Source organism: Bos indicus x Bos taurus, chromosome 22 (assembly GCF_003369695.1).
Source record: "Bos indicus x Bos taurus breed Angus x Brahman F1 hybrid chromosome 22, Bos_hybrid_MaternalHap_v2.0, whole genome shotgun sequence".
Classification (NCBI taxonomy): Eukaryota; Metazoa; Chordata; class Mammalia; order Artiodactyla; family Bovidae; genus Bos; species Bos indicus x Bos taurus.
The window spans coordinates 42,142,319-42,169,668 of NC_040097.1; the positions used below are offsets into that span (position 1 = coordinate 42,142,319).

The 27,350-nt window shown below is 41.4% G+C and overlaps 1 protein-coding gene across 9 annotated transcripts in view; it reads left to right on the forward strand.

The window, feature by feature from the left end:
• GRM7 (glutamate metabotropic receptor 7) overlaps nt 1-27,350 on the forward strand; it is a 935,325-nt gene that overhangs the window by 883,234 nt on the left and 24,741 nt on the right. For 2 of the 9 annotated variants that reach the window (XR_003507724.1, XR_003507723.1), the window contains exons 10-13: nt 4,599-4,690; nt 9,966-9,974; nt 10,085-10,205; nt 12,205-12,269. The exons of 3 other annotated variants lie outside the window; for them this stretch is intronic. Coding sequence is in view for 2 of the 6 variants with exons in the window: in XM_027522339.1 (XP_027378140.1) it covers nt 4,599-4,669 (71 nt within the window). In the remaining 4 variants the exon portion in view is untranslated. 4 more of the 9 variants (XR_003507726.1, XR_003507725.1, XM_027522339.1 and 1 more) reach the window with 4 other exon arrangements.

A 27,350-nucleotide genomic window follows, 5' to 3' on the forward strand; every position in this document is an offset into this window, starting at 1 on the left:
CATTCAAGACTCACTGTCCAGTTACGACCTGATTTTGTTGTGCCCAAAGATTTACTGCCAAGCAGAAAGCAATTCCTGTTCTGGATACTCTGAGGTACTCCTTGATGCTCTACAACTGAGATCTTTAAAAACCAGCAAACAACTGAGTTTGGCCCTGATAGCTTTTGACAATAGCCATACAAAGATCCATGATCTCAGCCCAATCCATTTCTCAATAGTTAGCTGAATAAATACAGTGAATGCTTGAAAGTCTGTAGACAAGGAAACAAAGGCCCATTACCAACATCATGGGCTTCACTTAGATGTTTCAACAGAAGAGATTTGGGGACAGGGGAGAGGAGGGAGAAACCATGGAGGTATAGGCTCTGTTCTTATGTGTGCAGAACAAACGGTCAGTTCCAGGAAGGGGAATAGAGAGAGAATCACTGTGACAATCACTGGGGTATAGGAAAAGACTTTGGGTTGAGACAGACCTCAGTTCAAAGCCCAGCCACTCCACTCAGCAGCTGTGTGCTTTGACAATCACTGAGTTTTCCTCAAGCTCAGCATGCTCATGTATTAAATGGAGATAATAATATCTAGGTCATATGCATATCATCATGTCTCAGGCATCTGGAGATATGTATGTCAATTGCATGTTAATTTTCTTCCACTTCTGAACAGGTAAAAAGGTTAAAGGCATACCAAACACCACAAGGTAGATGAAACTGGCCAATAAACATACTTCCGTGAACATATTGATGTATCTATTTATATGTATTGTTAAATATACTACATGGTTATACGTCTATAGCATTTGATTCTAGGACCCCTTGCAGGATTTGCATTGTACAAAACCCTTACCCTGAAGATGCTCTAATAGCAGTGTTACATTTATATTTGTGCAGACATACACATTTAACAACATATGGCCAATACTGATAAAAAGAAAACATGATCAAAAGTCTATATGTATTGAAAATTACTGATCAAATTAGCAACTTTGAATTGGAATAATTAATCTAATACTGCGCTATTTAAAAATAACTAGCTTTCAAATAACATTTCTACTGTTTCTAGCCTTTAATGATGAGGGTCTACCCTTGTTGAGGCTGTGTGGAGTATGCTACTGGCTGTTAAAATGTTCATATTCACATGACCCTGATAATAACAAAAACACATCTGTTATCCTTTGAGATAGACATTAAATAGAATGCTCTGGGTGGGAGATCTCTCTTACTCTTCCTGATAACTCTGTAGGCCAGTGACCATTGTTGTCCTTTTACTGAAGAATCCCAGGCTCAGGAAGATCAGGGACTATCACCAAAGTCCTACACCACATAGCAGGGCAGCTTGGTCTGAAACCCAGGTCTGATCCCAAACCCACGCTTGCTGCTCTCTGCCGCTCTGTTTCCCACAACATGAGTGATATGTGATAATCCTAATGCAGAAATTCCTCTTTGGGCTTCTCTGTTTGGCACTCCAGCTTGCATATACAGAATATGATGATGTCTGGTGGCCGACTCTGGTGAAATGTGCTGTGGGACGCATTGCTGTTTGCTGTGTTGTCTGCAAAGACAGGAGCTCAAAGGAGGCTGCCTGGGTAGAGGCCTCATCTGACAACTCAAAAATCCAAGTATCTTAATTACCTGTGTCAGTCACAACAATCGTTCTATTTGGGATTCATCTGATGCCTTCCCCTTGAAAAAGTTTTGTTGGGTTTTGTCATTGTTGGTATTTTGGTGTCTACACAGAACAAAGATAAATAGTTCAAGGAGGGGGGAAAAAAAGAGATGAAATCCAAAAGAGCCTTTGTCTCACAATAAATCCAAAAGATGTTTTAAAAATTATTTTAGTTATTTTGGCTTTGTGTAGACACTCCCTGAAAGTAACCATCAATAATGTGCCCAGATATCATCTGAATTATAGGAGGAGATTCATGTACCTCCAAACATTGGGGTTTCTGATGACCCAGCTCTCAAAGGTCCCTAAGAAAAGTCAGAAGACCTTTTCTGCACAAAATCTGTCCAGTAGAGTTTTCTGCAATGATGGAAATGTTCTCTGTGTTGTCCACTGTAGAAACCACTGGTCACATGTGGTGATTCAGAACTTGAAATATGGCTACTTAACTGATGAAATACACTTGAAATTTTTACTTCATTTTAAATAAATTTAAATAGCTATCCATGACTCCGAGGACTCCATCGGAGAGCAGAGCCAGAGATCATAAAAGCAAGGATTTCACTCTGGGACACTCAGTTTGAGCCCATTCTGGAAATACCTCCCAAGGTTTTAGCAATGATGCTGAACTGGGACAAAGTCAACTTAACAGAATGAAATATGTGAGGTAAGACAAAAATGCAAACCTATAGTTACTTTAAATGAGCCCTAAAGAGCCATTAAGATGGAAAATGGTGACATCATAGATAGCCATTATATCCGGAAAACCAGTCCCTAGTAATAGAAAAATGAGTATATAGAGAGAAAGAAGAGTAGTGAAAATTCAATCAATGAAAACAGACCAGGCTGTTTTGATGAGAGAGAATATTATTATTGCGTTACTTAATACAAAATGTAGCTCCAAGTCATGTCAAACTTCTGAACTTTGGTAACAGAGACAAATAAATTACTGGCTGAAAGGAAACTTTCTGGTTAAAAAGAAACAAGTAAAAGCACAGACCATGGGCCTGAAGAAGGACTCTCTCTCCAAAGGGAGAGTTCTGCCTCCTGTTCTCAGAGGGAGTGTGTCTGGAAGGATGTTGAATTTATAGGATGAGCTACCTTCCTGTTTCCCTAAACACTTAGTCTCAGTGTATTTCAGTCTTCACTGTTTTCATTTTTAATCATTGCAGTTTATCATCTGGCGCATGCTCACTTCTATTCATCCAACTCCATACAGCAAGTATACATCCATATAAAAATGAATTTGTTGGCATAATATGGGCAGAAATTAAAGCTGCCCCCTACACTGCTTGATTTTTTTTCCCAAGAAGTTTGGTTTTCCTCTTAGGTTGCCTCTTCAGTTCAAATTTCATTGCTTGAAAGAAAAAGTTATTTCTGCATGGATTCAACAAAAAGTAAATCTCAAAAACTGTCATGCATCTCTGTATTGCTGCCATATGGAATATCCAGAATTGGGTCGATGCTGGTTGGTTTCTGAGCTCAGATGAAAAACAGCAGGGGGTCTAAGGGTGTAGCTCCGCCACTTACTGTATTTTTATTTATACAAGCCGTAGTTCTGCTGCTAGAGGACCACGAATGCCTGACCTAATGTGGGGAGCTTTAGATCTGGCCACCTTGAAGACTTCTCCACACCCCTTCTCTGCAAAGAAGGGCACCTCAACCTCTGGTTCTCGCACCTGCATCTTGAGTTAGGCTCATTTCTCCCAACTTTCTCTTATTGACTGGGCAGATATATGTTCATGGCAAACTTGAAGATGCCAGATCAACTGGAGGACTTGGTTCTTGGCTTATCTATGGCCACCAAGACCTTTTTCCAGTTGGATGAATAATATGAACCGAGGCAGCATGGCTTTATTGAGATGGTGGGTAGGAACTGCTAGCTTCCTCGCCTGGTGTGGTCAGAATCAGAAGATGCTCTGTGAATTAGCCTCTGATCAGATGCTTTCCTTGTAAAGGATTGCAGTGCACAGAATGAGCAGCCCTAAGCTACCTGGTTCTAAACAACCATCCATTTTCTAAGCCAGTGCCCCAGCCAGTGCAGAGAAGCTGCTCAAGTACCTGGACTGGTTACAAATAGTTTACTCTGGACCTTCCTAGTGATTAGAGATGGCAGGAATGTGGACAGCTGGGGCACACCGCCTTTTTGGATATGGGGCAATATGACTGATAAACTGACCTGGAGAAAGAAGCTGGACACACACTGTGCAAAAGACTAATTTAAGACAGTGAGCATATTGTGATGAAGCACATTTTAGAAGAATGGCCTTTTACCACCAAAACAGAAAATCAATAATAAGATTTTAAATATAAGTTTGTATTCTGGTCCTTTGTTGAAAATTATCATTTTGCATATACTTAAGGAAAATATACAAATAAAAACTTGTGCTGCTCAATAAATCCCTCAACTGCTAGAAAATGGATGAGGGGACCACAATCTTCCCAAGTAACAATGCCAAGAAAATTCTGGAACATGCTCCTGTGCTGTGTCAATTAGTGATGGCTTTTGTTTTGTTTTGCTTGTTCATTTGTTTGGATCCCTGACATTCTCTACATTATGTTACTTGTCTCATTCTTCTGGACTAATCATGCAGGTCAGCATGAAAGGTCTAGGCTGAGTCAAAAATAGGATATCAACAAGAAGAAAAATAACCTTCTGAGCAGGTAGATACATTATTTTGGAGCTGGTTCCCTCACCTGCTTCACTTCAAGTCAAGTCCAAATGCTTTAAACCATAAACCACCCATACTCCCATGTTCAGAGGTACCTGAATTGTGGTCAACTGGTCTACCAAAAGCTACTGAACCCACTGAGAGAGTGGGCATAATGTCTGTGGTCTCTATCGCAGCCTCTTCTCCAAAAGGAGAGAAAAAAGAATAAAAATGAATATCGTGTGCACATTTATTTTATACATACCTATATATTTACTTTTCCTGTAGACTGTATACCACCAGTAAGAAAGAGTGTACAAAAGTCTGTTACTTGGTACACTATTCCACCAACAGTATAGCTTTTGCCTGCTTTCCAAAAGGTAAGAAACAATCTACTTTTTGTTTATTTGTGTGTTCTTGTCTCCACTGAGAATTAGAAATGTTTCCATGAAAACTGTGCATGATGACCTCAAAATCTATGTATACAAAGAAATACATTTTCAAAGATGTTTGCTAAGTTTAGTGTAGATGGCTGCTGTGGGTCACGTGCCTGGTTTATTTTCTGGAGAACAGGTGATGGAGTGTGTGTGTATGTGTATTTCCTGAGCCAGATTCAGTAACGGCAGGTTTGGTGCTGGTCACTCTACTTTAAAAGTCTCAATGGTGATAGCTTATTTTTATATGTATTTGTTCATACTCTGGTTTGAGAAGACAATATGGAAAACTTGGATGAGAAGGTAAAGCTTAGTAAAAATATTTGTCCTGGTTTACTTTTTTATTAAATATATACTGAGAAATATCAATGAATGACTCTCCCATCTCAAACCCAAAATGGTCATGGTTCCTTTTTTGCAGCAAAGAAATAGAAAAGATTTGCTGGCTGGGCTTGATGATGAATTAAAGAGGACATGGGACTCATAATTCTGCCTAAGAGAAACAAGGAACCACCTTCACTTATCTGAGAAAGCAGGGAGAGGTTCAGTGAAAGACCTAAAGAGTCTAAAGATAAATTTCAACATTAGTCAAACCCAAGAAATACCAATAAATACCTCGGGTATTCAAACTTATACCTTAGAACAAATGGTCAATTGCATGATGTGTGAACAGGCATGGGAATGGTCTGCTCTGAGAGTTGTTACTGACTCACCACTGATGGTTATGTTGGGTTGGCCAAAAAGTTCATTCTGGCTTTTCTGTAACATCTTATGGAAAACACTTGAACAAACTTTTTGCCCAGACCGGCGTATCACTTTGAGCCCTTACTAAAGGATAAATGCTATGAAATAGTAGTAGTAGTAGTAATAGTACCTCCCTGTTTCAGCCTAAGCAATATGATAGAATAGTAAAAAGTAACACTTGCTTTGGCAAGCATCCTTGTCCACCTGGTCAGGGCAATTCATACTGAAGGAAAACAAACAATAGAAAATTGTGGCGGATTCATTTCGATGTTTGGCAAAACTAATACAATATTGTAAAGTTTAAAATAAAATTAAAAAATTTAAAATAAATAAATAAAAACAAAACAAAAAAAAAGAAAACATGGAATAGTGTCATTAAATTCATGGGGTGGCTGTGAATAAAAGGCCCCCTTTTGTTTTCCTCTAAACCTCCTACTATACTAATAAAATCAACAGAAGCACTTCTCTCTAGAGATGTCAAGTAAGAGATCAGACACAGGAGGGGGAAGTATTGCGTCATAATGTGGGCTAGTCTTCCTCTTTCCTATCGAGGACCATTTTGTCAGATCATTGCTATGCTTCTTTCCATTTTTGTTTTTATTATGGTATTCTGAGTACCAATCATATTCTTTTCCTTTTAATCCATTTAGAACTGTAAGACAGGACAAGAGTGCTTTCAAAGTATAATTACATTTACTGTTGATTTAGATGGATGCCAGCAACTCAGTCTTTAATTTGAGATGTATTGTTCACATAGCTATTCCCTTTTCCATATTAACACGGTCTGTCCTAGTTTTTAAATAGGGCATTCTTCTGTCCCAGTGAATTTATAACTGTATTCCAGTGAGATTTCAAGTTTTCCAGTACAAGTACTTGTCAAAACACTGCAGCTCATCACTTTAATAGTCCTCTTACATGAAACTGCCTGAGCATAAATGGGAAGGAAGTTTCCCTGGGTAAAAATGATAGATTTAATCCAAATCCATTAAAAATTCTCCCTAGCTCCATTCTCAGTCGATGCCTTTTGGTTTAAAGGGTGCAAGATGAAAATGTTGTAAGTCAACCTTCCGGTTAAAAAGTACTTTTAGGATCTGCTGCTTAGAAACAAACTTTTTTCTAGGATTTTCTTGTTTCAAAGAGTTTGATTAGGTGCTCACCTTTTCTGCCAATTTAAAAATGTATAAACCTTAATTAGGTTGAATTGGTTAACAGTGCTTTTCAGGTCTACTACATCCTTCTACTTTTCTATCTATTCATTCTATTAATTTTTGAGAGCTTGATACTAAAACTCCAACCAAAAATATTCATCTACTTAAAAATAACTGTAATACATAGTAGAACTATATGTAACTTTGTTCTGTATTTTCCAAATCTTCTGTAAATGTGTTATCATACTTTCATAATTTAAAAACTAAAAAAGAAAGAATATTCAAAGATTATAGAAGTGGCTTCATAAATTAATGATAAACATCTTACACAGTTACTTAAAAATAATTGAGAATGGAAGTTGGTCTAAGTTACAGGTATTCAAAGAGGGGAGTATATGACCATGTTCAAGTTCCAGTGAGACTGGACAGCTTGGGCAAAGAGTGAAAGAAGGCCTGTCATGTTGCTCCTTCAAATCCATCTCTGTGCCTATTTTCGGGGCCACAAAACAGTAAAGAAAAACCTATCAATTCTAGAGTGAAATTCTGTAAAACTTCAGTGTAGGCCACCATGCCTCAACAAAGGCAGATGATATTGAGCAAATCAAACATCTGCTTTTGGGGGATTTAGAGGAAGCAGGTTCAAATTCAGACAGAACAGAATAACCCGATTTGAAAATACTTTCCCTGAAACCCACTCTCCTTTGACAGATACAGTAGATCAGATACCACCTGACTCAGCACTGCCTCTCTCTCTTGTCTGAATGGTGTTTAATTTTGAAATTCTGCAGTATTATCAATCCAGTGATATTTATTTTAAACTTCAATGAAGCAAAAAACAAACAAAAACTGATCACATATAAATTAAAATCCTCCATTAATCTGGCATCATCACCAGATCAGGAAACACGTTGTTGTGTTAGGAGGTGTATTTTCATACCACAGGATGGTTTTTCTGATTGGAAAACTTTGAGTTGAATACAGCCTTGCAAATATGGACAGTCCCAAGTCTGATTTTACATTCTGCTTAAACAGTACTGAATCCTGTTTTGTCCAGGTATATTTGTCCAGGTTCTGAGCAAGTGCATTGGTTACAATATTATGGACAGTTCACTAATGTATTATATGGTATTGTACATCATTTATGTTTTTTATAATTTCTTGTTTATCATTTCTGCATTGGGGTTGTTTCACATTTTTAAGCTTTTCAGAGGTGTGCAATCTCAGTTTTTGTAATGTGTTGAGACACCCCCTCCTCTTTGACATTCAAGGCAGTAACCCTGAGTTAACTGAAGATGCCTTCAACTGAAATTCCATTTAAGAACACTCTATAAGTACAGCTTAGCAAGGAATATATGTTCCCTGGCCTTTTACATAGAACCACCTTAGAAATAAATGCAGCTATAAATCTTGCCAGCATATTTCTTTCTGCCTAAGTGCTCTGTGAAGTACCCCCGTTTCTCTCATCAGGGTTTGGTCTCGGCATCCTCAAAAACCAATTAATATCTTCCCTCCCCATTCTGTAACTTTGGTTGGACTTAAAGAATGGAATGAAAAGTCCACATGCCTAGGATGTCTACTAGTTCATGACATCAAAGGAACATATACGTCATTTCCCCAAGTCCTGAAAACTATGTCAACTTTTACATTGAAATCTGGCACCACATCGTCTGGCCAGAGTCTGTGAAACAGAAGAGTGTTTTTAAGTTGGGTCAGTCAGAAAAGTGTTTGTCGAGCACCGGTCCCCTGAGTCAGCCCTAAACTGACTAGGAATGGGGGAGAGAAGCAGACAGTACCCTCAGGGACCTCAGATCTAACAGAGGACTCGCAGGTAAGCAATTTCAATTCAGGTGACAGGGGATCTTAGAAGAAGTAGCAGGAGGGAGTGTGGAGAGCATCACCCAGAGGGGTTTGTTTGAGCTGCTCTTAGATGAAGGCCTCCAGGCAGCCATAAAGAAAAGGCTGGAGGCAGGAAACAAGGAAGCACAAACAAGCTGAGATACAAAGAACGTGCTGGGTCATGGGGTGGGATCACAGTTCTGCGAGACTGCGCTACTACTGTGTACTGAGGCAGAGGGTTTTGAGGATGACAGAAGCTGTGTAGAGAGGGACTGAAACTTGCTCATCTCTGTGCTGTGAATACGGTGCCTGCAAACACTGAGGCCTCAGAAAATGTCTGTGGCATGAATGGAGTGTAATGTATCACATATCAAAGGCTCCCAGCCTCACCCAGGATGCAGTAGGCAACAGTAAATACCTACCAAGTGGGGCTTCCCTTGTAGCTCAGCTGATAAAGAATCTACCTGCAATGCAGGAGACCCCAGTTCAATTCCTGGGTCAGGAAGATCCCCTGGAGAAGGGGCACTCCAGTTTTCTTAGGCTTCCCTGGTGGCTCGGATGGTAAAGAATCTGCCTGCATTGCAGGAGACCTGGGTTCAATCTCTGGGCTGGGAAGATCCCCTGGAGGAGGGCATGGCAACGCTTATTCTTGCCTAGAGAATCCCCATGGACAGAGGAGCCTGGCAGGCTACAGTCCATAGGGTCGCAAAGAGTCAGACACAACTAAGAACAGCATAGAGGAGTTATTAACAATAAGAAAGCACCAAGTCTACAGCTTCAGCAAGCAGAGGCGTAGTCTTCCAGATAAAATTTCTAAAGTCACAAGAGGCAGTATTTGACCCTGTTGTCACAGGTCTCCAAACACTGTTTTTATTGATAACCCTTAAAACTGATGGTCAGCGCTATTCCTGCACTTGCATAAATACCATTCCTACTGATGAGCTACCCTGTGGATGAAACCAGCCAAGTTTTATGCCCATTTGTTTCCTTGTATGGACTGCGGAGACCAGTTTTCATTTGAAGGGAACATCAACTTCAAAATAAATTTATATTTTAAAAATAATAATAAAAATAAAATAAACAAAAAACAGAAAACAAAGTTATCTTTGGAAATGAATCCTAAGTGCTTGAGTTAAATGGTTATAGCTTCTCATTTGGTAAAAACAGAAACATGATCAATGTAATTTTTTTTTTTCTTCTAAATATTCAGTGCATTTTCTCAGAGACTGGCATTCAGGACAGAGTTTGTGTTTTAGACCCCCCGTTTAATTTGCATTTGAAAAGAAAACAGCATGTCCTAAACCAAGGTCAGTTAATCTCTACAATCTTTCTTCCTTCCAATTACTGTGAATGAGCATCTTCTCAGGACACAAGCAATGGTGACTCTGGTTTCTGCTACTAAAGACATGTCTCAGCTCCGCAGATGTTCTTTTTTTTTTTTTTTTTTGGCTGTACAATGGAATTCGGATGCATTTTAAATTAACTTTCTCTAGGAATCAAAGGTAATCATTATTTCTTTTTATGATCCACATGAATATTATCATTGTCTTTTTTTTTCTTTTCAAATATAAGATTATTTTTCAGTTCCTTTTATATCTCTGTCCTCTTTCAGAGTAACCTCTGGAGACCCCAGCTTGTTCAAAGAGGATTGAGAAGATCACTCCAAAGCCTCTTCTTGTTGAGCTGATCCAAGCATTTAGAGGACATAACAGGAGTCAGCCATCCCATTCTCTGTAAGTTGTGGTCCTGATGTCACTTATGACCTTGTGTGTGCTGTTTCTTTTCTCTGGCTAAGAATAAGGAAACCTGCACCAGGGTCCTAACCATGGCGCTGATACTCTGAGCGGCATAAGCTTCACCACCTCATGGACCTCTGTGACCTTGAATAAGTCATGTCCTGTATCACCTTTAGGCTCCTCTTCTGTGAAACAGGAGGAAGCTTCCCTTGCTGAGACACTATGGAGATGACATGGAACCACGTACACGAAAACCTTCCTTTATGAAGGGCTGTGCATATATAAGGCAGCATTGTTGGTCTGTGATCATCTCTCTGTGTCACTGTAATTGGCTTTTCTTTCCCTTCTTCTTTCATGGTTACATTTTTATTTTATTTTATTTTTTTTGTCTACTGTGAACCATCAGAGTTGGAAGGAATGACATCTGGATTGCTATGAAGTCAGGAACCTTTTCTCTAAGTACCATAAGCTCTGTTTTTGAGATGGGTCACGGTGGTCTCTGATGGGTTATTAATAGTCTTTGGGCTAGGTAAAATTGACACAGAAGGTGATCAGTCACTCAGCAAGACTGCTGTGGGACAGCTAGGCTCATACCACCTGATATAAGAACCACTCCCTGTGATTAACTCTGACAGGTCACTCCAGGCCAACTGGCAAGCTGAAGTGCATTTTAAGTACAAATAATACTTCTGGGTATGTCTTGAGTGATAGACTAATGGTTGAGTGGAACAGAATCACTCAGTCTTCACTTGTGAAACACATCTGATTTCCTTTCTAGGCCCAGATATTACAACAACATCAATTAATAAGATCTCTAGGATCTCCATTGATACTTTGGTATTTATCAAGCTTACATCAAATACAAGACTGACCCAAAGGGCCAGGCTCATTCATCTCATTATCAAAGGGCCTAGAATTGTGCTTCAAAGCAATAACAATAATATCCATTCTGATGGTTGTTATAACTGCACCATATTATGCCTATAGACTTACAAAGTGCTCAGCCATCCAGTGAGACAGGTCTTACTGTCCCCACTTAACATGGGGAGCCTCAAATGAGGAAACTGAGGCTCAGAACCATAAAGCAATTTCAAGTGACTCACACACCACAAATACATGCCTGAACTTGGCTTTCGTGGCCAGAATTCTTTCTCATAAACTTCTCTAAAATTGAGTGGAGTAGGACAGAATGTTTCAGTCTACCATAGTCTATCAAATGAGCATTTATTGTTCTCATTAAATTGATTCTAGGAGTCTTCAACTTCCTGAAGATGAGAGAGGCCCTTCAGGGAAGAAATCATAAGCTGTTTCCAGGGCCATTTTAGAATAAGATGTGTTTTGGTTTGTTTTTTTCCTTAATGGTACTTTGAATGATAAGGCTTCTTGATGTCATGTCTCCTACTATTGAATTCTTCTGGTGGTCTGAAAAAAGTTAAAGACTATTGTTTCTGCCTCAAAGAACATGGCCTTCTGGAGTTAGAAATGTCTAACTCTTAAGAATGCATCAAACTCCACAGAATAACATACTTGGGCAGGGCGCAGTCTGTTCAGAGTAAAAATCACAGGTCATGCATTTTGATGACTATAAGCAGACTCTACCTCTGCATCAGGTGATCGAATTTGGCATGGGAACCTAAGTGAAGGAAATTAAACTCGGAAAAGGATTTGCTAGCATTAAAAAATGGCACTTCCCTGGCTTACAAAGGTGTAGAGCTAATTCCCTCCCCAGCTTCATCACCTGCTCCTTCTCTCTTCTGCTTCTGCCACCGCAAAGCTCTACAAAGAAGTGGGCCACCAGGGTCATTACTGTCCGTGTTAGCTGAAAATCTGATTAAGCTGGCTTCCTAGGGTTAGCATGAGAAATGTTAGATTTTCATGCTCAGAGCTTAATTCTTCTTTCCCTCGATTCTGTCATGTTTGCAAACTTCATTTGCATTTTAATTTCCCGTGGTTTGCCAAAGTCCAGACTGAGACTTGAGCTGTTGTTTCTGTTCAGGTGAAAAGTCCGACCACAGTGGAGCATCTGCAGTGGCACTGAGTCAGGCAACTGGCCAAGGCAAGTATTTGCTGCCTACTTCTGAGGGTCCCCAGGGAGCTTCGCCACCCAGCCCGCCAATGCACTTAATGAGTAGAGGAGACTCTGTCCAGTTTCCAGAACCATCTTGGTCCTGGGTGGTCCTTACTACATACTAACCAGTGCTCTCAGCATTCCCAAATAAGGGGAAATTATCGTAAATGGGAGTTGGGATCTTGGTCTACTAGGATCATATCATGGGGCTTTATTTAGGGGAGACATCAGTGCCATTAAGTAGGAAAGATCCCTACCGTGAGTTACTGTTATCAATTACCAAGGAAGGCAGTCTCCTCCTGGGGGCTGGATGCTCTGCCTTCTGTGTTCTAGAAGCAAGGATGGTAGTATCAGTGGGGCATCATCCCTGCTCCCAGAGGAGGCAAGATAAATGACAAAAGGGAGGCATTTATGCCAAGCAGGCAAAGATGATCTTCGGAAAAGGTTATCTCTGCCTCCGTTTTGTCATTGGTAACATACGCCTGCATACAACAGTCGTTCTTGTTTAGTCGCTCAGTCATGTCCAACTCTTTTTGACCCCATGGCGTGTAGCCCACCGGGCTCCTGTGTCCACGGGATTAACCAGGCAAGAATACTGGAGTGGGTTGCCATCTCCTTCTCCAGGGGCTCTTCTCAACCCGGGGAACAAACCCGCCGTCTCTGGCATTGGCAGACGCACTTTTTACCACTGAACCACCAGGGGAGCCCTCATACGACAGTAAAGCACTAAGAACAGCGTTGGCACCATGGCCAGCTCTGTTGGAAAGTTAGCCATCAGCGTTATTACATTACCTACAATTAACTGAACTTTTCTCTGTGTCTTCCCTCTAGGAAAGAACTTGGAGATTTCAATCTGATCCTCTCCCCTGTGATCTCTTGTACCCCTCTTCCTCTGTACACCAACACAATAAAATTCAAGACTGTCAAATAATCCACGTGTGTCTGATGTTTATTTGGAAAACCTGCCAGGTTTTCCGACTGCGATATCAACCCACATCTTCTCTTGTCATATTTAGTATTGACTGTTTAATGAGCAACTGTGCCTTAAAGCCAAAATTTCACTGCACTATCAGAGACCAGAGGAGCTACCTGGGAATGGACATTCAAACACACTTAGTTTCATTTCATAACAGAGAAACTACTGTCCCAACTTTTGGCATAAATGCATTCAACACGGTCACCATTGCAGCAATGTTTACATTGCTATTACCACCTGTTAATACTCAGATATTTAAGAAAATACCAGGGACCAATTTAAATATCCAGTGTATAACAGAAAATCTGCCGTTAAGAGATCTGAAATGCATTTTAGTTTGTGCTTCTAATTTAAATATTTTCTTCCCTAACCTGCTGCTCATCAAATGTCACCTGTATGTGTCCTCCCTGGGGACTCTGATGCACATTCAGGTTTGGGAACTCTTTTTTAATCCCTTCTTATAATCAACATGTGCAATGTGGCTGGTGCGATGGTGACACTTACAGAGCAGAGTTTTCCAGAATATTAAAAAGACTAATTAAAAACATGTATACACACACACATATTCAGGTTTATCACACCAGCAGCATCCACCACTCACGTTCCCAGGAGCCATCTCTAGCTGTCTGCTAGCACAGTGAGAAGCTATTTCAAGGTCTTCTCTCAAGAGACTCTTCCAGACTGGTACCACAGACTAAATAAAGATGAAGCTAATTGCTGAGCTCTATTATTGGAGCAGAAAACATAGCACCATCTTTGTTTAAAGCTGAGTCTCCATGACAACAGCAGATAAGAAGCTGGGTTAACAGTCATCTTTCCTGCACTTAGTGAGCCCCAGGTCATGCCCTTCATGGGCAAAATGAATTGATACATCCTTATGCAGTCGTTTCAGACTGCTCAGCAGGGCAACTCTGATTTTGTTTAGCTGGGAGGTCCTCAAAGAGATAAACTATTTTCATACTTTTCTTGATGTTTTTCATGCCTTCTTACCCAATCAGAAAGTGAAAACTGTCAGAATAACCACTGTTAAAATGGCCATTGCTGTTAAAAATGCACCTTGATTTTATGTGGCAGCCTAGATGCTAAACCCTACTTTGCCCTGTTCTAGATTGCTTAACTCTCTGTGCATCGGTTTTCTCATCTTCAAAATGGGTATAATATTATTAACTACCTCATACATGTAGGGTTGTTATTAGGATTAAATTAGTTCCTATGTTTAACACAATGTTTGGTATATAATGGCCAAATAATTAGTTGATATTATGAGCATCACCAGTGAAACAATAACCGCTCAGTTCATACAGTAGCCATTGGCTACCTGTGGCTAATGAATTAACTTGAAGTAAATAAGTTGAAAAACTTGTTCTTCAGTTGCAATGGCACATTCTAAGTGCTCAGTGAGTACCTGTGACCTAGTGTCTACTCTGCTGGAGAGCAAAGATGTGGTACACTGAAATCGTCACAGAAGTCTACTGGACAGCTGAGCCATAGCTCAGGAAAAATAGAGGAGAAGAACTTCCCTTACAGGAGAGAGATGTGTTGTTCTCAGCAGTCTCTGTTGACTGTGCAAACAGTCTTCAGACTCTCTGGGAGCAGTGGGGCCGATTTCTTTTGTAGCATCTAGTCAAGAGTGGTTTCCAGTGTGAAATATGCAATCATCATTGTCAGTTTAAAAAAAAAAAAGTTTTCTGAAAACAGTTCTCTCTCAGTTGGCACAGTTCCCCATTCCTTTCATACACTCTTTTAATTGCTGTATCTGTTAATTCTACAGTTGCACATACTTCTCGAAAAGCAGGTCAGGTGGCAACTTCATAGCCATCACATGTCTTGCAGTAGAACCCCGTGGCTACTGGAGAGGATGGTTTTCTTAACCGCCACTCAGAGGGGACTGATGGGAATGTTTACCTGTCAGGTCAGTGATGCTCAGAAAGAGAAGCAAAGTTAAATATTTAGAGATGGAGACACAGGCCTTTGCTCCATCTCAGGAAGCAAGTTTCATTGGTGAATGGTCAATTGTGGATTCTAATGTTGGCTGGAAATGCTTGGTCCTTTTCCTTAGAGTCAAATTGCCATGTCTTGTTCGTCCTATGTCTGGTTAGGCCCTGATATCATTGCCTGGAAGGTGCTTTGTGAATGTTTGAGAGTGAGAGAAAAACATAGGCAAAGCAAAAGATGTCCAACATTTCTAACAAGTAAAAGTTTTATGTGCATCGTGGACAGTTAGTGATGTTATACATGACCCAGAGGAGTCTTTGCTGCCAATTTATATTTTGGGAGAACTTCTACTATAAAACTAGCTTGGGAAGTTGGGAACAATAGCCAGTGAAATGTCCTTAATCTCAGGCCAGTTCTATCAAACTGGTTGAATATACAGCTCTGCTGCAGAGAAACCTCTCCCAGTATTTCCAATGCTCTTCCAGCCCTCAAGATATAAAAGGGCGGCATAGGGAGAGGGAAAGCAAAAACTTTCCCTTCCTACTCTTGAATTTTCTAAATTGGTTTGGCCAAAAAGTTCATTCAGATTTCCTGTACCATCATACAAAAACCCAAATGAGCTTTTTAGCCAATCCAAGAAAACAAAACAAAATAAAATTGATACTACAGGTAACTAAATACTCTCAATAGAAGAGTATCAATGCATCTATGTTTCAGAAAAAGATTTTTTAAAATCCACACAATTGAAATCACATCAACAACTAATGCTTACAGTCGGCTCACCCTTATATGGCATTTCAGCATTTCATAGTTGGGTTTTAACATGCGCTTACACAGACAGCATCTTATTTCGTTATCAGGGCGGCACGATGTGGCAGGTGGTCTCACCCTCACGCACAGGTGCATAAACAACGGCTCCGGGGGTTACAAAAATTGGCCAAGGTGTTACTGATGGAAGAGGCGTTAGAAGCCATTCTGACCCCAGTACACCCCTGCATCCTTTCATTAAAGAAGTGCAGTATCTTAGGACTGACAAGTTCATCTTTAAGCAAAAGAGAGAGAGAGAAAAAAAAATCCCTCATTATAGAAGATTTAGATTATAGTGCAATCTGGAAAAAGAATTTGTCTTTCCTGTAGATAATCACCAGCTCTGAGTAGCCATTGGGTCACCTTATCTACGAAAAGGTATATAGCTCAGCCAGGATGGAGAATAAAGATGGATGGCTATAGGAGGAGGAGAGAATTATTAACACCAGGTAAAAATGCAGGCCGTTTATCTCTCCAAGGCCAGGAGGCTGGAACGGCTGGAGACGCGTGTACTGTGTGTGATGGGAGGAAACAGGGTTCTGTTGGTGCTATTTTAGCTGGTACCTTTCGATGCGGTCACCACATGGGTGATAAAGACACCGCAGAAGCCCAATTTAAATCCAGGGGTCTTACATTTAATCAAATAGCCTTGTGAGGCTGATTAAAGAGATTAAATTAAGTCTGAAAAGAAAGGGAGACATTTCCACTTTTTGGCATCGACTAATCTTGATTCTAATGGAGCCTGACTGAATCCACCCCACATGATTTATGGAGTGCTTACTGCTGTCAGGGTCTGGGTGCACATAGTGGAGACACAGCAAGCTGCCACTCCTCCAGGAATTTATATCGTCCACAGGAGAAGGGAGAACAGCTAGCCTTATTAGACACGATACACGGATGCATGATAGAAGTGTGTGAAAAGGGCTCGGGACTTCTCCAGTGGTCCAGGGTTCCCACGGCAGGACCTGGGTTCAATCCCTGGTCAGTGAACTGAAGGCTGTGAACTAGACCCCACATGCCCCAAGTAAAGATCCTGTGTGCTGCAACCAAGACCTGCAGCCAAATAAATAAATATGAAAAGAGGGCTCAAAGTAGCCCTTGGCTCTCCTGAGGGGGACAGGAGGACATTTTCCTTGTGGCTTAAAGAATGGGGCAGTATGGGAGAGGGTGTTCCAGACAGAGGGAGGGGAAATGGAAATGACAGACAAGTGATGAAACGGCAGCAGTAGTATCAGCAGTGCTGTGGTAACAGACCTTGAGTGTTTTCCATGGACCCACCAGTGTTCCAAATACTTAACATCTATTAGCTCATTTAATCGTAAGAACCTCCTCAGATAGGCATCATTAGGCCCGTTTTACAGATCAGGAAAGTAAGGCACAGACATGTTAAGTAACTTCCCCAAAGCCACCAGGAAGTAGAGAATTCGGTTACAAACTCAGCCATCTGGGCCCCAAGACCATGATTCTGACCAATGCAGTGCCTTACAGGGATAGGTATGTGGTGTGTTTGAGGAAGATCCATTTTCCAGTTCAGCTAGATTGCAGAGCTTCTCAACCCTGGCACCAGTGACATTTGGGATTGGACAGCTCTTTGTGGTGGGGGGCTGTCTGTCAGGGGCGATGTTCGTAGAAGGTTTAGCAGTATCCCTGTCCTTTGTCCACTAGACAAAGATGCCTGTGGCATCTCCATCCTGCAGTTGTGCACATCAGCGATACCTCCAGACACTGCCCAGTGTTCTCAGGGGCACAACTGCCCCAGTTAAGAATCACTGGACAAACGTATGATGTGTGAGATCCGAGAGAGGCAGGAAAACGTTATCAGAGCCCCACTGTGAATATCCTCCAGGTCTATGCTGAAGGCTGTGCGAATGCAGACTACAGAAGGAAAGGTGCCACCTGGGGTTTAATAAGTGAGGAGCTACAGAAAAGATATAACTTGCAAAGCATCAGGGCAGGAGGTCCTATGGGAATCAACACAGACTTCTGAGTTCTCAGGTTAGGAGCAGGATGTGTTCTCAGGCTTTATAAATTATATGTTCAAAAATCCTAAAGCTAAAGATAGCAAAGGATAATATACAAGAACAGAGGACAAGTCCAGACACTCATTTCACTGACTGGTCCTTGGAATGCAGCCAATCTCTGACCCGAAACCTCAGAACTCCAAGTTTCATTTTAGGTAAGAAAGCTCCTGGATCTGGGAGGAAAAAGAAAAACTAACCACTCAGTTTTCCTAAGAGGCTGCAATGTCAGATCCCATGGCACTATGTAAGTGTGAACACAGTTGTGGTTCTGTCAGATTCAGAGAGTACATTTTTGCGTAAATATTTACTGGACACTTGGCCACCGTGGAAAAAAAAAATGGAAACATTTTCTCCCCAAGTTTCTATGTGTGTTAAGCCGTTTAAGTCACGTCCGACTCTTTGCGGCCCCATGGACTATAGCCCGCCAGGCTCCTCTGTCCATGGGATTCTCCAGGCAAGACTACTGGAGTGAGTTACCATTTCCTTCTCCAGGGGCTCTTCCCAACCTAGGGATTGAACATATGTCTCTTATGTCTCCTGCACTGATAGGCGGGTTTCTTTACCACTAGCGCCACACAATTGCAAGCCAAGGATGTTTATGATCAGAACAGCAATTTTATAAACAGGAATAAAAGGCGTATGAACCTTCTAAATATTCTACAATAACAGACTACTTTTGTAAAGCCAAAGATGGTTTTAAAATGATCTAGCTCAGAATTGTACCTCATGATAAACACCCACCTAATTAAACAATTACATCCATTCCTCAAGCATCCTTCTTTTCCATTACCTGTTTTGATTTCTGGTGAGTTCTTTTTCATGTCATTGGGAAGGATTATACAGAAGTATTTTCTTAGCCCTCTTTACAAAGCTGCAATGACCATTTTGAATCTCGTATAGTTGCAGGCTTCTGGCTTACTTCATAGTTTTGAAGATGGAATTCTCCTGGGGAAAAAATAACTTGATTGCCTAAAGAAAAGGTAACCCAATCTCTGAGAAAGCCAACAGCACATCTCTGACAGAAAGCCATCCGAGGGTCAGGGCCCAGGGCTTTGGAATCAGACGTGGCATAACTTTGAGGCCAACATCTTCCCATCTCAGCTGTCTTATCTGGCAATGCAGGGATGTGAATAACTTCATTAATCAGGTTCTTTCAAGGCTGCATGAGGTGGCTGGCCTGAACTATATGATCAGGAGTACAGCTAACGTTCAGTCCTAGGTATCCCTTCTGATCCAGAACTTAGAATCATTCAGGACTTTGGGAGATCACACCAACCTTGCAATCTCTTGGAGGTGTTTCTTGTGTTTCTTGGAGATAAGGAAACGACCTACCTTCTATAAGAGCACATCCCAGTTACTCTGTGAACCTCTCACAAGTTAAGGCATAAAACTGCCCCCACAACCCATCTCACTTTGGTCCCAGTGAGATGCTGGAATTGTGAGATTCAAGCCTCTCTCTCAATACCAGTGCTCCCAGGAATAATCTCAGACTCCTGGCTTGCGCTGTAGTGGAAAAAGATGTAATAGAGAATGCTGTCTCTTCAACAGCTTTGTTTAAAAAAAAAAAGATTCTCAGGTAGAATGGTGAAGTCAAGTTCAGGCATTAGACTAATACTTTGAAATTTTAAATTTCAAGCTTTACAGTTTGTCTTTGAGGAAAAATGCTAAGCTTTTAGATTCTTCATAAGTATTAAATAGGTTTAATCATAAGTACCCTGCAATATGTGCTTTGTTCCTTTTATTGGGAGTCAAATTGAAATTTCCGATTAAACAGGATAAATTATTACACAGCAGCCATTGTAACGGAAAAGCAGTTACCAAGAAGTTTAGTTTCTGTACTGATGAAAGGCATGTAAAGACATCAAAACTCAAACATCTGCAAGGCCCTGTTGGGAAAGGCGACACTGCGTGATGCCTCGTGACATTTTAAGGGCAGCAGACAGCTGGTGTGAGTGTAAGCAGTTTTAAGATGTCAGGAAGAAATTCAGATCACAGGATTAGGGGATCAGCCCTCATTTCATAGGTGACTTCTTCCTTTGCTTCAAAAATGAAAACACTTTCTTCTTCTCTAAGACAGATGTTAACAGAACAGAAGGCAAGCAGCCAGAAAGAGCAATGGATAAACTCCCGAGAGGGCAGTGAAAATGAGGCTCCCCAGACCCGTCTCCTCCAGAGAAACAGGAGCGTGAAATTGTTCAGACCATCTGGGGACTCGGTTGCTGGGTGTGGGGTGGGGCTTTCGTGCTTATGGCTGTGCAGTAGTGAAGGGCTTAGGCAGAACACAGTTGGGACATTTGTTGGCATGCTGCCCAGCCTTTCCCTGAAGATGCTTTTCCTTCTCAACACCAAGGCTCCTCCTCGGCCATTGGAGGCCTGGGCCTAGGAGCCCCCACAGAAGATACATGACATATGTTTGTCTCTATTTCACATCATCCCTTCTGGCCTCAATAACAGTTAGAGGAGGAGTATAATCCAACCAGTGGTATGAACTTCATTCAGCCAACTGCCTCTTAGCCTGAAGAGCAAATGGTCAGTGAACAGGGATACCTAAAGGAAGATGCTTTTTACTAGAATTGTTCAAAAATCAAACCCTAGGTTGAACAGAGAACAGTTCAGTTCAGTCGCTCAGTCATGTCCGACTCTTTGTGACCCCATGAACTGCAGCACGCCAGGCCTCCCTGTCCATCAGAAATCAAACCCTAGGTTGAACCGAGCACAGAGCGATTCATGAAAACCCAGTCTGCTAATGACCATCTCTGGGTAAAGATTTCCAGATGCTGAGCTTTACGGTGATAGGAGCTGCTCTCTTCCTTCCTGTTGCTGCATGTTCACCACTGAGCACCGTCTCTGGCAGGTGGTAGCTGGGCGGTCCACTTTTAGAACTAATATATAAAACACACCAGGCGTGGTGACGCGAGTACTTTCAACTAACATTAACACCACCCTGTGGATTCTGTAGAAGCAGAGGGTAAGAGCAGAAGAGGAAGAGAAGGAAAAACTTTCTTCTTGCTCTTCCTATTTAACTGGGAGCCAAGCTTCTGCTCTGAGGGGAAAGTGAAGCCTCAGCAAAAATGCAAAGAGAATCCAAGTAACTCATTCTGGACACTTCTGCTTGTGCAGTCCCAGGTCCTAGCAATTAAGAAATAATTGAAGAGCTTCTCAAACTCTAATGTCCATGCGATCACCCAAGGATACTGTGAAGTTGCAGCTACAGAGATGCATCAGCTCAGCACGTGTCTAATAAGCTCCTGGGCGATGCCCTCAGTGAAGGTCTTTGGACTGCATTTGGGACTGCGTGGGCTGAAGGGATGCTGAAGGAAAATGCCGATCATGCCCAAATTTCCCCAAACATGCTGACTTTAAAGCCTAACTCTTATGAAAGATGTGAGTCCACTAGACACCAGTATTTAATCTAGCCTCAGGGAGTCACCTTATAATTAAATTAAATAGTGAATGTGAAAACTTGGTGTCATTCAACTGGCTATTGTTACGTGAAAGTGTTTCTGTCTCTCTCAGCAGAAAACATAAAAATATGGAAAGTTGTAATTTCACTTACAAGGTGTTTGAGGTTAATCTCTCACGGATAATGGCACTTGCAGCTAAAGTAATAAAAATATAAATAATAGCATATTCAAGACCCATCTGCACTGTCTTATATATCGATCTTAATTACAGACTGCACATTTTCATCTAATTGCTAATAGTAAGTCAGCTCTGGAATAATTAGGAAGAGGAAGACTTATCATCGTTGGAGCAGAGTACGAAAACGCTTTTGTTTTTTTCAAATGTCACTATGACATTAAAAAAATTCAGCAGAGAAAGACAGTAATAACAATGTGAATGCAAATATTAGTCCAAGATCAAAGTCAAGGAAAGGGGGCTCAGATGATCCCTGGCTGAAATACAGATGTTCTGACGATTTGGTTCTTAGCACTGGCTGTCCCCTGGAAGCACCTGGAGACCTTTTAACCTACACCCATGCCTGGACCCCACCACCCCAAGTTCTAGGTTGTTGCATTAGGATGGGGTGCGGGCAGTTAGAGTTAAACGTCTCCCCCAGTGAGTCTACTGGCAGCCGGGGCAGAGACCCTTGCTCTCTTGTAGAATGTCTCCACTGTGGTCCCCAGCCAGCAAGATCAGCATCACCTGGGGACACAGGCCAAGCACACATTCTTGGCCTCACCCTGGACCTGCTGCAGCAGAGGTCCTAGGCTTGGGGCCCATCCATCTGCACTTCGACCTGTTCTCAGGGTGAGTCTGGTGCATGCTCCTGGAAGTTTCTCCCTGAGAATTCTGAGGGCCCTGTGCTTCTCACCCAGAGATTCTTATGTGGGGCCACTGAAGTATCTCACATAGAGACCTCCCTGCTGGATATCTTACAGCCTGGGCTCTGGTGTTAATTCCAGAGAGGGTACCACCACCCCCAGTCTGGGAGTCTCAGTAAAGGAAGGAAACCTAAGGTCACTTAATTAAAGATTTAATGGCTACTATCTGACTCAATGGACATGAGTCTCAGTGAACTCCGGGAGTTGGTGATAGACAGGGAGGCCTGGCGTGCTGCGATTCATGGGGTTGCAAAGAGTCGGACACGACTGAGCGACTGATCTGATCTGATGTTACCCCCAAAATATGATCTTGTATAACAGGCTTGAATACTTTTATGATAAGAAACTTGCCAGCATCCAGTCTACTCCACTTCATCTTCCGATGCTCACTAGGTACACACTCTCTACTTAACGTATTTACAAAGATGACTCGTTTACACTTGGCCATGGTCTCCCATGATGAATGCTGTAATCTGAATTTGACCCCTGTACGAGATGCATTTCAGGGAGGTTCTGAGATATGCAAGGGTCATGTGGTTTCTTACAAAATAGACACCAAATTCTTTGTCTTGAGAACACATAGAAAGTTCATTTTTCAGCACCAATAACTTAAAAGCTGTTGTTAGAAAATCAAACCGATGCTTTCCATTCTCTTGTCTCCAAAATAAATATCCTTTGCTGGTGGTGGTTTAGTCACTAAGTCGTGTCTGACTCTTGTGACCCCGTGGACTGTACGTAGCCTGCCAGGCTTCTCTGTCCATAGGATTCTCTAGGCGAGAAAATTGGAGTGGACTGCCATTTCCTTCTCCAGAGGATCTTCCCGACCCAGGAATCGAACCCAGGTCTCCTGCATTTCAGGCAGGTCCTTTGCTCCTCATACCCAGTATCTAGGACTCTTATCCCTGCTGAGTTCAATTGATCAGCACACAAAACAGCAAGACTATGAGTAGATATTCACACATTCCACGTATCCATTAGAATGATACTTTTCCGTGTCTTGTTGGCACATGTAAAAAAAGATAATATTCATAAGGCATATTTGGTAAACTGAAGAAGATTTGGGGGAATCTGTATAAAACTTATTAAAAAATCCATATTATCTATAAGTATATTACTCAATAATCAAAAGCTTTAAAGAAGAGGTTAAATACTGAATTTGTGTCAAATTTGAAAACCCAACATTTTCCATTTTTTAAATGAAATTTGGGGCTTCCTTTCATGAAAAGAGAGTTCCTAGCAACTTAAATACACAAAATGGCTATGAACAATTCCCAGTTAAGACTTTGATGATGATCTCTTCAAATTCTTAATAGAGAATATAAATGAAAAACTTTGTATGAGGAGATGATAGAAAGTTTGAAAGCATTTTTTTTACAAGAATTCAGAATTGTGTAACAGTCAAATCTATATTTAAAGACTACAATAGCTTCTTAATTTAAAAAAGTAATACTAAAATGTCTTGTGAGCATAATAATGTGTTCACATTTTGTGAACACATTATTTGCGAACAATACTGTGAACACATTTTGAATTTAGTTCATGCGTTTTTCCTCTCACATGTTTTAAATAATCATGATGTTTTAATTCTTTGATGCACTTGTATGGTTAGAGCAGTTACCACATTAGCATGCCTCCAAACATGTGCATCAGTCACAAATGGACGGAAGTATCGATGCATGCGTGAATGCAAATAAAGGCGTCGAATATACGGATGTGGACCTGCAAGGAGGCCCACCGACCATGGTGCTCAGTCGATCCCAATGCATGGTTCCCTGGGCACATCAACAGGGACCCCCTCTCGGAGCTCTATGGGCTCCTGCCCTCCCAGGGGGCACATGATACAGTGAACCTTATATCCAGGTAGGGAAGCACCCTGGCCAAGCCTCCTGGAAGAATGGGGAGAAATGTTACTCATTTACTTCGCGCTTCACCTTTGGGAACCTGAGACAAGTCACATTTCCTTCTCTGTTCAGAAAGCCTTCCTGTCCTTGGCTTGAAACACATTACTGGTTATCCCAGGCCTCAGCTAGCTGCTGCAAAAGGGATTATTGCATCATGACACTGCATTTCTGGAGCCCAAGATGGCAACACCCTGGTCAGCTGTCCTACCCATGTCATCCTTGGACATCAAGCACATTTTTCTGAAAGGAGTGACTCAGGAAAAATCCACTAGGAGAAGAACACCTGAAAGCACCTGCCAGGTACAAACCATGATCTCAGATGGCTATGTTATTATACCATCACTCTTTCCGACTAATATTCGTCCCCAAAGGACTGCTGCAAGCATCCTGCCTCACCATCACTATCTGAATAAAGCTCGGTCTGAAGCCCACCTGCCTCAAAGTGACCTGAAGCTCTTCCTAAAAGTTCAGACCCATAGATACACCCAAATTCAAATTGCCCAGTCTAGTTGGGGATGCAGATGGTCACCTTATTGCTAATAGATATGAAACTACAACTATGAGAATACTTTGCTAACAAGAAGTACAGGGAACTAGGAAGATCAAGGAGTACTAGCTACACAGATCAACAGTAGCTTTTTTTCTCATTTAAATTATGTATTTTAATTGGAGGCTAATTACAATATTGTGGTGGTTTTTGCCATGTGTGTATTATGTGTGTTAGTTGCTCAGTCATGTCCAACTCTTTGCGACCCATGGACTGTCGCCCACCAGGCTTCTCTGTCCATGGAATTCTCCAGGCAAGAATACTGGAGTGGATTTCCATTCCCTTCTCCAGAGGAATTTCACAATCCAGGATCAAACCCTGGTCTCCTGTGTCACAGGCAGATTCTTTACCATTTGAGCTACAGGGAAGTCTGTGGGTTTTGCCATACATTGACATGAATCAGCCACGGGTGTACATGTGTCCCCTGCTCCCGAACCCCCTCCTACCTCCCTCCCCATCCCATGCCTCTGAGTTGTCCCAGTGCACCAGCTTTGAGCACCATGTTTCATGCATGGAACTTCAACTGCTGATCTATTGCATATATGGTAATATACATGTTTCAATGCTATATTCACAAATCATCCCACCCTCGCCTTCTCCCACAGAGTCCAAAAGTCTGTTCTTTATATCTGTGTCTCTTCTGCTGTCTCGCATTTAGGGTCATCATTACCTTCTTTCTAAATTCCATATATATGCATTAATATACTATAGTGGTGTTTTTCTTTCTGACTTACTTCACTCTGTATAATAGGCTCCAGTTTCATCCACCTCATTAGAACTGATTCAAATGCATTCTTTTACATAACTGAGTAATATTCCATTATGTATATGTACCACAACTTTCTTACAGTAGCTTTTTAAGGCTTGGTCAAGGGATGTGTGAACTTCCCAGGTGGCTCAGTGGTGAAGTATCCACCTGCCAATGCAAGAGATGCAGGAGATATGGGTCAGGAAGATCCCCTGGAGGAGGAAGTGGCAACCCACTCCAGTATTCTTGCCTTGGAAATCCTAAGGACAAAGGAGCCTCGTGGGCTACAGTCCATGGGGTCACAGAAGAGTCAGCCTACTGAGCACACATGTGCACATGAAGGATGTGTAGGCATTGGTAACACAAAGTGAGGGGAAAGGCCTCCAGGCAAAGAGAAGAACATGTGCAAAGGCCCTGTGGTAGAAGCATGGCAAATACAAAAGACTGAACCAAGGTTGGTGTGACTAGAAGGAAAAGATCAAGGGCAAATGTAGTTCTTGATAAAGATCCCTGAATAATTGTCAAGTCACACAGAAATGTGTAGAACAAATGAGAAACATCAGTCTTCAGTCTAAAATTGCTGCAGAATCCTTGAAAAGTTTTAAGCAAAGGAAGTGAGAATACAAAGAACAGATAATGCAGTTTATCTTTTTAATATAAATCACTTCAGTAAGTGTGTGAAGTAATAGGTACATGTAGACATCTAGAATTTGGTTTGGAGATATTTCATTGGTTGAGGTGATGATGTTAGCTTTGATTACAGAGGTGGTGATGGAGATTAAAGTAATGGGAGATAATGCTTCAGAGGTGAAAGCAACAAGATTTGAAGATTAGTTGTCTTTCAACTCCACTTCTTCACCTGTAAGAAATTCCACTGACTTGCACTCCAGTGCTAACTTACACGCTGACTGCTGTGGCCCTGGACATGCGTCCACAAAGTGGGTTGGTGCCATATTTACAGAATGCAGTGCCCGGATTCAGTTGGTTGGATTTGTTATCACTTAACTGTGCTTTGAAGTGGAGGGTAATCTCCCCAATTCATAAGGCCAATTGTTTCAAGAACTTTATGAAAATATCTTTATGTTTGCCTCTCTATATTATATGCATGACTCTATGCATTACTTTATATTTGTGAAGAGTTTAGGTCAGTTACAATGTTTAGGGGGAGCAGTCCTCAAAACTGCCCCTGCTCTTACACAAAATGCAATCCTGGAGTATCCCCAAACCACCCTGAGACTTGTTAATTTGCTAGAAAGCCTTGCTGAAAGCTGCTAGACTCACAGTTATGGTTTATTATGTGAAAAGGACACAGGTTAAAATCAGGCAAGAGAAGAAGTGCATAGCACAGAGTCCAGGAGACAAGCCACACAGGGACCTTTCACTGTCCTTTCCCTGCTGGAGTCAAGATGCATGAATGTACCACAATCACAACAAAAGATGTTCACTCCAACCTCAGAGTTTCAGTTAGGGCTCCCTTCTATCTGAATGACTGTGACTGACTGTAGGGTTGAACTCAGTCTCCAGGTCAACTAATATGACCCAAAGTTCCCTAAATCACATTGTTACTATCTGGATAGCCTGAGGCATCCAGGCAAATAAAGGTTTCATCCCAGGATCCAATAACAAAAGGTCAGACCTCTTTTTCTGGAAAGGTTTAATTATTTATCATATGTGAATAACATCAAAAGCTAATGATTTACGCCACTAGCAGTAGAAAAGTAGCTCAAGTTAATATTGCATTGAAATGAGAGGATAAACTTGTAGAAACATGCTCTTTTTCTTATAAAAAGTAGACTACACAAACCAAGGTTAGA